This window comes from Cucumis sativus, chromosome 2 (assembly GCF_000004075.3).
Source record: "Cucumis sativus cultivar 9930 chromosome 2, Cucumber_9930_V3, whole genome shotgun sequence".
Taxonomy (NCBI): domain Eukaryota; kingdom Viridiplantae; phylum Streptophyta; class Magnoliopsida; order Cucurbitales; family Cucurbitaceae; genus Cucumis; species Cucumis sativus.
In genome coordinates this window covers 15651656-15663891 of record NC_026656.2, presented here as the reverse complement: position 1 = coordinate 15663891, position 12236 = coordinate 15651656, and the positions used below count along the sequence as shown (strand labels likewise).

The following is a 12236-nucleotide window of genomic DNA, read 5'->3' as shown; positions in this document are numbered from 1 at the left end:
GATTCACGTTTCAGGTATGCTTCCTTTTCCAGCCGCCTCTTTACTTTCACTCGATGCCCTCGAGATATTGTTTCGATTTCCCTACCTAATTTCTGTCTTATTCCTTAATCGTTTTCCATTACCTGAATTATCAATTCCCAGCTCTGATTCTTGTCATTTTTGCGTGCAATGATCCTCCCACTCTGTTTCTCTCCATTTTTAGTTTTCTTTGTTGCTTCATATTCCTCTGTTGTTCCTCCATATTTTGATATTGATTTTTCCTATTGCCTTTGATTTCCTTTCTATTGATGGGATAGTTTACAAAAAGGGAGGTGGAATTAAGGGCTTTTGAGAATTTCTGTTTTTGTCTATTTGTTAATTGATTTGCTTGTAAAAAATTTTTGGGATGTTTGGCACCTAGTTATGTGGATAATAATAAAAAAAAACACTTTACGTTGGTTTTCCAATAACTAAAGAGGCTTATTGTCACATTTTTCGCATCAACTCACGTTTCTCACTGAAATAATCACATTTCTTATTTCGTTCCTCGTGTCTACTCCTCCAATCACATTCTTATGATTATTAACAATTCAACTCTTTGTTTTTATCACTAACCGAACTCCCCTTCATGAGTTTAAAACAGTTTTTTTTGCTATTTCATAATCTATATTATATTCACTATTTGTGTTCTCTATAATTGATCATCGAGAGCAGTATTTTTAAACATGTTTCATTTCAAAACACCACTCTCAAAAGTTATTCCGAACTCTAATGCATACTTGGATCAATGCATGGTAAAAAATATGATTTTGAACATTCTAATAACACTTCAGATATACTTCAAAGCGTTTGAAGCACTGTCTGCTTCTTCTAAGAGTAACGAAATGTTTGTTACTCTTAGAAGCCATTCTAAATTCACTCTATCTAGTTGTGAGAGAAGAGACAAAAAAATCTCTTATAAAACAGTAGGGACTGAGTTTTGTTCTATGAAGTCAGCCTCTTAGCCAGTGCTCAGGAGCTTAGTGCATCCTGTGGATCATTCACGCAAAAATGACATGAATTATAGGTTGGTTTCACAAAGATTTGATAGAACGTAAGTTTGAGCTGTTTCACCACTTTACATATGCGCTTGCAAAGAACAAAGAAGCCGGGTACTCTCAAAACCTTTATTCAAGTTAAATTTGCTTCTGCATTTCATGAATTATGGAGTTCTTTCATTTCCTTCGCATGTTTTTTATCTTTAGATTTTCACTTTTGTTTCTCCTTGGTTGGGAGTTCTCTGAAGCTTTCATGACAATTGGTAGAACATATGGAAGTTATTGAGGAACTACAGTTCTTTTTTCTTAAGCTCTAAAAGTTGTTTCTTACATGGTAAACAAGGTTTGATTATCTGGAAATAGACAACTGAAACAAATGGATGGTATTCTAGCTTGTACAGACAAACAGTTATCAAAAGGAATTATGATAGGTTGGTTTGTAAATGTTGGGATAGTCTTGTATCGAAGTATGTCTTGTAAACATGTCTTAGAATCAATGGATTTTCGAGCTATGTTACATGAATGAAAAGATCATTGCAGAATTGTATGAGCTAAGGTCATATGATTATGACACGAGAGCTATTGATTGAATGTGACATGCTAGATAAGCTAGTAACATTAACCTTCCTATTGATGCTGATGTACATCCTAATCATGTGTTCCTACGAGCTCCCGACCTATGCTTGTTTTCCTCCGAGTTCACTTCCTGTGCTTTTGATCCTACGGATTCACTACCTATATATGATTCTACACCTTTGGGTACCTATGTTTGATACGTTAGTACGTCTTTTTTCCACTAATAAGATTGCATTTATGGTATGTTCATGCATAGTTTGGTTTTGGTAGTTGGGTTACATTCTGTTATTTTATATACTTACTCTTATATACTACATGTTTCTGGATAATGGAAAGGATGTATCAGCGCGTGACAAGAAGCATCCATGGCAATGCCATTGGTTCAGTTAAAAGCTTCTGCTCTTGTTTTCATGATATAAGTGCAAGTTTTAAATATTTGAACTTAGAGTTTGACTATTTGCATTCTTGAAAATTTTGTGCTTATTCTTGTTTTGTATTTATATTTTAGGGGGACCTCAAGAAAAGGTTTAATATTAGTATTGAATTGTTATTTTCATCAAGGTTGTTCCGTTTAATGAATTTGTTTCTTCCCATTTTGGAAAAGTTAAAAGTTCTGCTTTGAAATATGTATGCATGTACTAATGATTTGATATATTCTGCTCTTTTAAAATGACCAATACTACTCTTAAAAAGTGAGCAAATTGTGTCTAGAGAAAGGAAAAAAAGAAAAAGAAAAACTCTTCTTAACTAAGTTATATATCAATATTTTTAAAAAATAAAAAATAGAAATTTTTTCAAAATTTATTAATGATATGAGTTTACCTAATCGATCATGCAAAGATTGATATATTATTAGAGTCTATCGCAATAGAAGTCTATCATTGTTTACTATTTTTTATTATCATCTATTATTTAAAATATCTAAAATAAAAGTAAGGAGCTCTACCTAACTCGCCAATCGAGCTTGTTAAAACCTAAAGTAACACACATCATGATCTACAATTTAATCAAACTTAAACTTCAATTTTTAAAGCACGTGCTTTTAATGGTTATTGGGTTTGTTTTTTTCTTTTTTCTGCTTGAAATGGCTAATGATACAGCTTTAGAACTGACAAAAAATGAGCCATTACCCATTTATAGATAAATGAACAATGCTACCCATTATAGAAAAATCAAAGAGTGACTAAAGACAAAATTTGGACTCTTTTTCTTACTAAAGAATACGGGTTCATTTTCATCAAACTTGTACAACCCTTTGACTGAATTCTGGTATTATGCTTACAAATTTTGCTTTTCTGACCATGTTCTTTTAAATCGTCATGACGTTTGCTGTTTCTATTTGGGTGCTACATGTCTTCAATTTAGTGATTATGGATCAAATTGAATTCCCCTTAATTAAAATCCCTTAGCATTTGTAGTTTTAAATCGTTACAACATGTCATGAGTCATCTAAATTATTTTTCTAATTGAAGGAGTATAGTAGAGTTGATATACTGATATTTCTTGTCACGAGGGATGTCATTTGCTAGAATTACTGAAAATAAAAGACGTTCAAGAATGGCAAAGACTTTTCTTTTACCAAAGATGTGTCAAACTATATTAAACTAAACACTATTTTATTTTATATAAGTATGATTTAGTAAATATAGCATGATGAGATGCAGGATCAAAGAATCAAGTTTCCACATCCAATTTTATCAACTAATAAAAATTTGCACACTATTGTAATATCATCTCTTCTTACTCTGAAATATGATTATGAAATACATATTCTCATACATCTAAAAGTTACAAGATAAAACATAGAAATGGAACTAATTCATGGATAAGAAATGCACACGAGCAAGTTGATATTCTTTCCCAGCTATCCAAACGCCAGTCTGTGACCACTGTACATCTTCCCAGTCCAGATTATCCTCGAGTACCTAAAATGAGACAAATGACTAGTAATGATTGGATGGCTAACAGCAAATATACGAGCAGAGATTTGAAGCTGCCAACATATGGGAAGAAGTAGATGCCTTAGCTTCTAATTAATAAATTCAATCTTATCAGCTTACAACAAAGATGGAGATTCTCAAAGCCATGTCCAATTTATGTTGCCGATATATTTCTACGAAATGATCTTAATGTGTAACCAACATTAGCCGTAAGGATAAATGAAATCATCACTGAAAGAGAAGTTTACTGCACTCTCTAGGTCTATACAACATGCTATTGGACAATGGTTAATGATCTGGATTCTGGGGGCATAGCAATCTCATATTATCTCCTAGGATTTAATGGCATATGATATGCCACTAACTGGAAACATAAAAGATGCCAACTTTATGCACCAAAAAAAAAAAAAAAAGTATTTAAATAGCACCAAAAAACTCACTGCAGAGCAATCGCTGAAGTGAAAAAATCATTGGATATGCAAGAGTATTCTGATAAAAATAAAAACACATCATTTAACTTTCAACGATCGAAAGAAAGCTGGAGAAAAGTACCTCTACGTGTTCAGAAGGCAGTGGGATACCAATAGAACGCATAACCTTCTGAGGCAATGGCTTCTTACAGCGAGACCATCGAAACACATCAATCAAAGTATTATCGTTATCAGTTCTTTCACCATTTGGGCAGTTTAGAAAGTGATTCTGAGATTTCTCGGCTTCAGTTTCATGCCCTTGAGATGATGCTATGGTTTTCACCATCTTCTCTCCGGAAAAGCAGAGTTCATACCTTCAAACAGTAGTTTTTTAGTCAAATTATTACTAGCATATGATTTCACGGATGTGGCAATTCAGTCAAATCAATTCTCCAAAATGTAGTTCATACGTGCACACCAGGCCATGCAATGGGTACCAATAAAATTAAGTACTCTAATTGGAATAATTCTATTGGACGGGTCTTGCAGCCAGATATTCTAATATGATAACCCTCCAATGTGTACCAATGATATTAAAAAGGAAGTACTCTAATTGGAAGAACTTCCTTTCTGCTCATTTGCCTTGATATTAAGCCTTTTTAACTTCAAAACTCAACCAGTATATATTGGCGAAGGAAAAATAACAACATAACAAGAGAGCATGCAAAGGAGATAGATTGCCTTCAGCCTCCTTTCAGGAAGGTCCAGGAACCACTACCTCTACACAAGTAACCTAAAACCAAAGTAACCCCAGGTCCTTCCTGTTAGGATTGGAGCCGAAAACTCCTTCACAAGACCCATTTAATTTTCTTTCTAATTAAGCAACTATTTTAATTGGATTATATGGGAGGTGAGCGTAAATGCCTTTTATTGGTTAATTGTGGTGGTGGAGCTTAATTGAAATAAAAAGTGGCAATGGCCTTTGTTTATAAAAGGCTGATATTAGAAAGAAAATCGAAGTGAAGTGCGAACCTCTAAAGAAAAGTCGAGAGTTGTTTCATCATTTTATTGAGAGTGGCAGTGAGCATTGCTAAGCAAAATACAGTGTATACTTTTCTACTTTTTTGAAGGTCTCTTATTTTATTCCAAGATACCGAGTTGTAGTCCTGGACTCAAATAGCTTTTGTTGGGCTATTTGGAAAGAGAGATTTGTAAGCATGTGTGATTGTTCTTTTCAATCTCCATCATAGTAGAACCTGCTGTTGCAGAAGACAGGACGTAATCCTAAGTTTGGAGCGAACCATTATATGTTCGGTGTCATTCTCCTTTTTTCCCTACACTTTATTATTTACAATTTTATGATGGATTGCTCATTTGGCTGTGAGAATTTGAGATATAATTTAGTTTGTTCCGCATTTATTTTTAACTCATTAAATTCTCAACACTTATCACATTATTATTTAGAGGTTCCATCGTAACTAACTAATAGTATGCAGCAGAGAATCCTAACATACGACTAATACTCAAACACACTTTTTACTCACGCTGCTTGTACGCTACTCTTTGCTTTGGTATTTAAACACCAACTCCACCCACACATCCTCATTTTACATTGTCCCTTACTGCTTTCTTTCTCTTCTAGCATAGGTATATTGTACCAAAGGGCTATTGAGATTTTTGTAATAACACCTGTTTTCCTAACTGAAAGCCTCTCTAATGCAATAATCAATTTACAAGATGAAGTATCAATTCTTTAAAAGAAGTGGTGGTTTGAATAGAAACCTTTAGGGCTATCGAGAATCTCAATGGGCAAGTTTTTGAACATGCTGACCTGCCTACCTAGAATTAGTTCAAACCAAAATCCCTCCTTTAACGAAGATGTATATTGGTCAAAACTAAGATTGTCATGTGAGAATCTAAATGTATATCGATCTTTTGTGTCATGTACTGGTACAGAATATATTTTCTTGTATTTATTATATATAGATAAAATCCATTCCCAAAAATAAACTCTTTTCACTAAAAATATTATTCTATTGCCGGCACGGCATTAATTTAACATTTGAAAATATTAGAATTTAGAACTACCAATATTGGATGGTGACTTACTGCCACAATCCATATGCGTGGATGTTATCCTTCCAACGTGTAAGTTTAATGGCAATTCAAGCTTCATAGAGTTATAATTCCTTTTAGGTCATTTATTTTCTCACAAATAAAGTATGTCACTGATCATTAATTCTAAAGATTAAACTCATGTATGACAGATTATGACTAAATGACTAATAGTGACATGCTTGAAACTAAAGTTTGTTTATGAGAGCCAGAGATAAGAAAAACATCAGGGGTGGGACTTAACATACCTGCACGAATGTGTTTCTAGATATAAAACTTCTCCCTTCTTCAACCGTGCAGATGTGTAGAGGGGCTTCTTCAGACCTTTGTCCGCAACAATACTTATACTGTATTTAATCCTGGAGATTATTGTAAATGGAACATTTAATACAAACATTGTGAAACTATATAGGGTAAATCTAGGGGGAATATGCATTGATGGTTTCGTTGGCACAAAAAAGTGAATTGTGTCTACTTTATGTAGTGTACAAGAAACATAAGATACCACAGAATGAATTCAAATATTGCCATGTTGTGTCGTGTTTAAGAAACATAGGATATCACACAATGCATGACTCGTGTATCGTACTTTCCTGCTTGTCCTAACTATGAGATAGTTATATATGCTACTCATGAATCTCTTGCGACACTTGTTGATCCTACAACATCTAGAAAACATCCAAGCGTTTACAACTTGACCTCACTCATTTGACCACTAATGTCCCCATAGTGATAGATGTACTTCCAAATCATCAAATAGCGTAGCAAAAGAACTTAAACACAATTCATTGACTTCCTAAGTTTGAGCCCTGTCTTGAGGTAAGGCAAAAGCCAGAGAAGTCTTTTAAAAACATTGATAATAATTGTACACAGTGGGTTAGAAAATTCATTTGTCAAACTGTCAGAGAGGAAATATGGCATATGACAGCACTATGGGATGTATAAGCATTCCTGCAAACTACAAATATAATTCAGTGCAATGTAATGCAGCAGCTTGGTACTCTCTAAACAAGATTTTTGCAAATTACTCCACACAAGACCTTTGTCTCAATTGGGCAGTTTTTCTATTTCAGTCAGTTTCCTAGGACTACTTCTCAGTAGTATCTTAGTTGTACTAATAACGCTCACCTGTTTTTTGGCCTTTTTTCTTTTCTAGTTTACAATGTTTTTTTAGTTTTGTTGTATTGGCTGGATCCTACTCTTATTGTAATAGGTCGGATTTTGTTCTCATTGTTGCAATAGGTTAGTCTTAATGGGATATGATGTTTTGGTACTAAGGGGGTGTCAACCTAGTTGAGATATCCGGGTGCACCTTCTAATCCCTATTATTCTTCTTTTTTCGCTTGTTTGGACTTCTTTGTTTAGCTCATTGTACAATTCTCTTGTCCATTGAGCTCTTATTATTATTAATAAAGAAGTTTGTCTCCGTTTCAAAGAAAACAAATATAATTTATTGTGTTAAATAGAAGAAATGCACATGCATACCTTAATGCAAGGAGACATACATAAAAGTGAAGGCAAACATAGCAAAATGTGATAAATTCAAACAAAATAAATTAAACAGAAACAGAATCTTCATTGAAACAGTGAAAAAATATTGTCCTCACCCTACAACATTTGTATGCCAAGGAAACTCATAAAAAATTAATTTCTAAGTAGGTGGCCACGATGGATTGGAACTCATAACCTCTTGGTTAGTTAATGAGGCTATCTTCTTTTTTACCACTAGACTACCAATGATGGTTGAAATAATGAAAAGATACTAATTTATATGTATTTTAGCATTCTGGGAGAAACCTGCAGACGCAGTATTAAACCTGATGACAAGTTTTTTGAGCATTAGCATGTTCTGTTTTTGAGAAAGAGGGATTTGAAGTATACCATGGTTCATTGCAAAGGTTGTACTGAATTGTAACTTCTCTTACAAACCTCTGTTGACGCAATGCATTCTGAAAAATATAGCACAACATTGTAAATTACTGATCCACTATTATTTTATTGAAATGAAAACAGAATACAATGAATGTGAAAAATCATGGCGATGGTAGATATACCATTCAATTGAACCTAATGATATATTAAACTTTGAAACTTTTAAATTGGTTAAGAGAATAGTGCGTACATGCTGTGGAATAAACAGTAAGCAGGGTATCGTAAAAATAAAACTACTACTTATAAAACAGATGAAGAGCAGAATAGCCAAAATTCTTTTTTACCATTTACTTGCAGCCCTTTTCTTTTTATGTTTCTATAATAAAATCAAGCGGTACATCATCTTCATAATTTTTAAGAGCCTACTTTTTTTCGATTCTTAAATACAGAAAATGAAGCAATGTTGCTAGCAGGAAAGTACTTTTATTATTGTATATCAGATAAATGATAAACTTCTAGAAACTCAAAAGTTAACAAGAAAAAAGAAAGATGCTAAATATTATGTATTACAGAGGCTGCAGCCCTTGTAGTCATGGTCCGCTCAACAGCCACAGGAGCAAGGGTGGGCTCAACTGCAGATGTATGTGTAAGACACGGCTCCAGGTCAATGGCTCCACCTCCTTTCTGGAGAGAGAAAAAAAAAAAAGGACAAAGTTGAAAGAAGCCTTCATAATACAAAGATCAATATGTTGCAGTTGGTTCTAACATCACATTAAAAGAATTAATATATATATATAGCCCAGAGACTAAAGCGCCCTGGAATAAGGGAAGAAAAAAGAAGAGACAGAGAAGGGTGGCCAGGAAAAGTGTTGTTGAATAATAGTACTTGCACACTACAACCTCTAAAGTAAACATTTCGTTCTGTTCTAAAACTAATGAAAGCTCTCTTTCTCTCTCCTTTTTTTTTTAAAGAAACAACGGCTTCCACTGAGAAAAATAAAATACAATGGCATAAAAAAAATCAAGCCCATAATAAAAGGAAAAAAACTAAACTAAACAAAACAAAAAAATCCCCACTAAAGAAAGGGTTTCCAACTAAGTAAGATATTGGCTAGGGGATTTTTTTTTTTTTTTTTTTTTTGACAATTGCCTAGGGGATAATTACTAAGAAAGGGTTTCCAACTAAGGAAGATAAGTTTTTAAAATCAAAGCCCAAGGAGAAACATGAAACCTTCAAAGATCAAACCCCACTAGGGTCCCTCTCCACACCTTGAAACACTTTTGTTCCTCTCCCCCAAAGATTCCACAATAACGCATACACCCTGACATATTGCTTGGAAGATGGAGGAGGAACTCCTCGATCATCAACCGAACATCTCTCTTACGAGTAACCAAACTCCTAATAAAACCATTCCATACACATCTCACAAATTGAAACTTCTAGAGAAGGTGATCCTAAGTTTTCATATGCCTTTCAACAAAGAATACAATAAAAAAAACTTACTAACAAAGGCATCTTTCTCCAAAGCCTACCGATCATGTTCGCACAACCAAGCAAAACTTGCCAAAAAAAAAAAATTCCTTGACTTTCTTTGGAATTTTGATCTTCCATAAAGTAAAAGACAGACTCAACAACAAAATTCCCGATAAAATCCTAAAATCAACAAGAAAATCCCTCCTAAGGGTTAGAACTCCAAACACAAATATCCCTTCTCCCAGGCCTAAAGTCAAAACCCTAAACCAAGGAAAGAAGAGTGGTCACCTGACTCACCTCCGTCGTTATCCTATTGGACAACTGCAGATGGAAAGTTGGAAATGAAAGGAAAAAGAAACAGGATTCCTCAAACAAACCAAAAAGAAACAGAAAATACACAAAAGCACACTCCAAATGGCCATCCCGTTCTAGCCGTCACTTGGATAGGACCCTCTTACCAACCCCATAGAAGTAATTCACTACAATCCTCTGCATAAAGTGCCAAAAACAATTGAAACTCAAGAATACTAGGTTTTAACGCAACCCTCTGATGATGATTTTGTACAAGTGCGATAACGCACGCACGCACGCACAGACAGACATACACACAAAATTTACATACAAAAAAAACCTACTCTTTATATCTATTAAAAAAAATCAAGTTTTGGAACCAATCAACTCAAATTTAAAATCTTCATTACCTTCACAATGCAGCATCTCTCAACACAATAGCTACAACCAATAGCAGCTCCCCAAGCACGAGATCGAACGTTATTTCGAAGTGTAGAAATGTAACCTAACACAACATTAGAAGTAATAGCAACGAAAAATGATAATTATAATAAAAATGGGTGAAAAAAAAACAAGAATGTTTTTCAATAACATAAACAAGGAATAAGTAATCCAAAACCATTAAAGTTAAGAAATTAATTGTTATTGTTATTTCATTACTATATATTGCCTAATAGGGTCATGTTTTATTATGCTCATGCTCTATTTTAGTATTGTTCTTTCGTTATTTTTCTTTAGAACTCAAAGACACAGCTGTACAACCTAGAGAACAGATCTTGTTCAAGTAAGGTCATTCTTTCGTTACTGTTTCTGGTTTTTTTTTAAATTTCCCTCCCTTGTCAAGTTTGTCAAGTCTATTGTCCTTTCATCAATGGAAAGTTATATCTTTTTTAAAAAAATAATAAAATAAAATAAAGGGAAGAAAAAAATGTAGAGAAATTGTTGAAAATCAGTATATTGATATTTGAAAATTTTTAAAGAGTGAAATTCTATTCATCTTTGGAATTTTCCACATCCTATCGTTACAAATAATTTGTAAAGATATATAGGTTAAATGATCAATTTAAGACTAAAGAACAAATCAGTTTGATTAATCATGTTTTTCCTTCCCCTTTGGAAAATGATTGCTTTAAAGCATTTTGGAAATCCAGCATCCCAAGGAGAATAAATGTTCTGGTTTGGGTTATGGCATTCGGTCTTCTTAATTGCTCCAAGACTTTGCAAAGGGAACTTCCCAATAATTGTTTACTGCCATCAGTGTGTCCCCTGTGCTTGAAGGATAGTGAGCAACTAATGCATTTATTCTTTATTTGCCCCTTCTCTTCTAAATGCTGGTTTAACATCTTTTCTTTGTCCAAAACAGTTCGGGTTTTTTATGGTTCTCTAAGTGCCAATGTGTTTCAACTATTGAGGGGGCCTTGTTTATTAAAAATATCCTTTTCTGATATGGGTTAATTTGATAAATACGTTGCTAGCAGATTTTTTCCCTTTTTTCTTTTTGAAACGTAATAGACTTTTCGTTGATAAAATGAAAAGAGACTATTGCTCAGAATACAACGAGATATAATGAGCCATGGAAACTGAAAGACAGGATTAGTAGATGCACCAAGCTATCTAAACTAGGTTTACATAACCATAGTATCCTCATCATATCCCAACCATAGCATCCTCATCTTCCAAGCTAATTGAATGCAAATAATAGTGTCACTGTGTCTTGAGGAGAAAATTGCTGACTTGAACAAGAAAAGCTCTCATCTGTCCAACTCGAAAATGGTTTGAGTTGGCATGCAGTAGAATCAATGAAGAGGCTTGATTCCTTTTATTTATTTATGTCATTTATTTTGAAGCATTAGTTTCTTTCCATGTCGTTAACGAAGTTTGTTTCCTTTTTAAAAATAAATAAAAGGAAGGGGAGAGAGAGACAGAGAGACAGAGAGACTTAGCTATCTACAGAACAAGACAAAGATAAGCAGGCTTACAATCTTGCGGGGGTAATACTCTAATGGTTGCACGCAACTCCTGGATTGCAGGTGGAGGTGGAGAAGCTGTTAGTCGACAGTAGCCTGTATGCATGAGAACTAGAAAACAAATTTAAACAACCTCCGTTATTTCTCGTAGATCCACATCAATTCAAGAACTAGAAAACAGTGGGACACTACATACCAGCAACAAGATCTGAATCATATGTGTACACATCTGTTCCCCACAGTTGTCCACCCCTGACCTGCAAACATTAAGTAACAACATTAACAGTTTTACTTTTTTCGCAAACATTAAGTAACAACATTAACAGTTTTACTTTTTTCTCTTTGCTTTTGCTTTTTTTTTGGATAAGAAACATGTATATTCATAGAACAAAAAGAGAAAAACCTAAGGGCAAGGGACAAGAGGACCCTCCCAACAGAAACTAAAGAATAATGGCCTTCCAATTGTTGGAAATCATAGAAAGGCTATAATTACAAAAGTGTTTGGTGTAATTCGTACTCCACCAAGAAGCTGTGTATTGCAACCGTCCAAAAAGAATCAAAAGAATTATAGTTGT

At 34.0% G+C, this 12236-nt stretch overlaps 1 protein-coding gene across 4 annotated transcripts in view; it reads right to left on the bottom strand.

Moving 5' to 3' along the window:
* Positions 1–3191: 3191 nt before the first annotated feature.
* Positions 3192–12236, bottom strand: part of LOC101210380 (zinc finger CCCH domain-containing protein 13) — a 29912-nt gene continuing 20867 nt past the window's right edge. For all 4 annotated transcript variants that reach the window (XM_011651143.2, XM_011651141.2, XM_011651142.2 and 1 more), the window contains exons 5-12: positions 11858–11918; positions 11674–11772; positions 10105–10199; positions 8500–8613; positions 7939–8006; positions 6306–6416; positions 4085–4316; positions 3192–3517 (exon numbers count right to left, since the gene is read on the bottom strand). In XM_011651143.2, the coding sequence (XP_011649445.1) occupies positions 3407–3517; positions 4085–4316; positions 6306–6416; positions 7939–8006; positions 8500–8613; positions 10105–10199; positions 11674–11772; positions 11858–11918 (891 nt within the window). In that variant the 3' untranslated portion in view covers positions 3192–3406. The remainder of the gene's footprint in view (positions 3518–4084; positions 4317–6305; positions 6417–7938; positions 8007–8499; positions 8614–10104; positions 10200–11673; positions 11773–11857; positions 11919–12236) is intronic.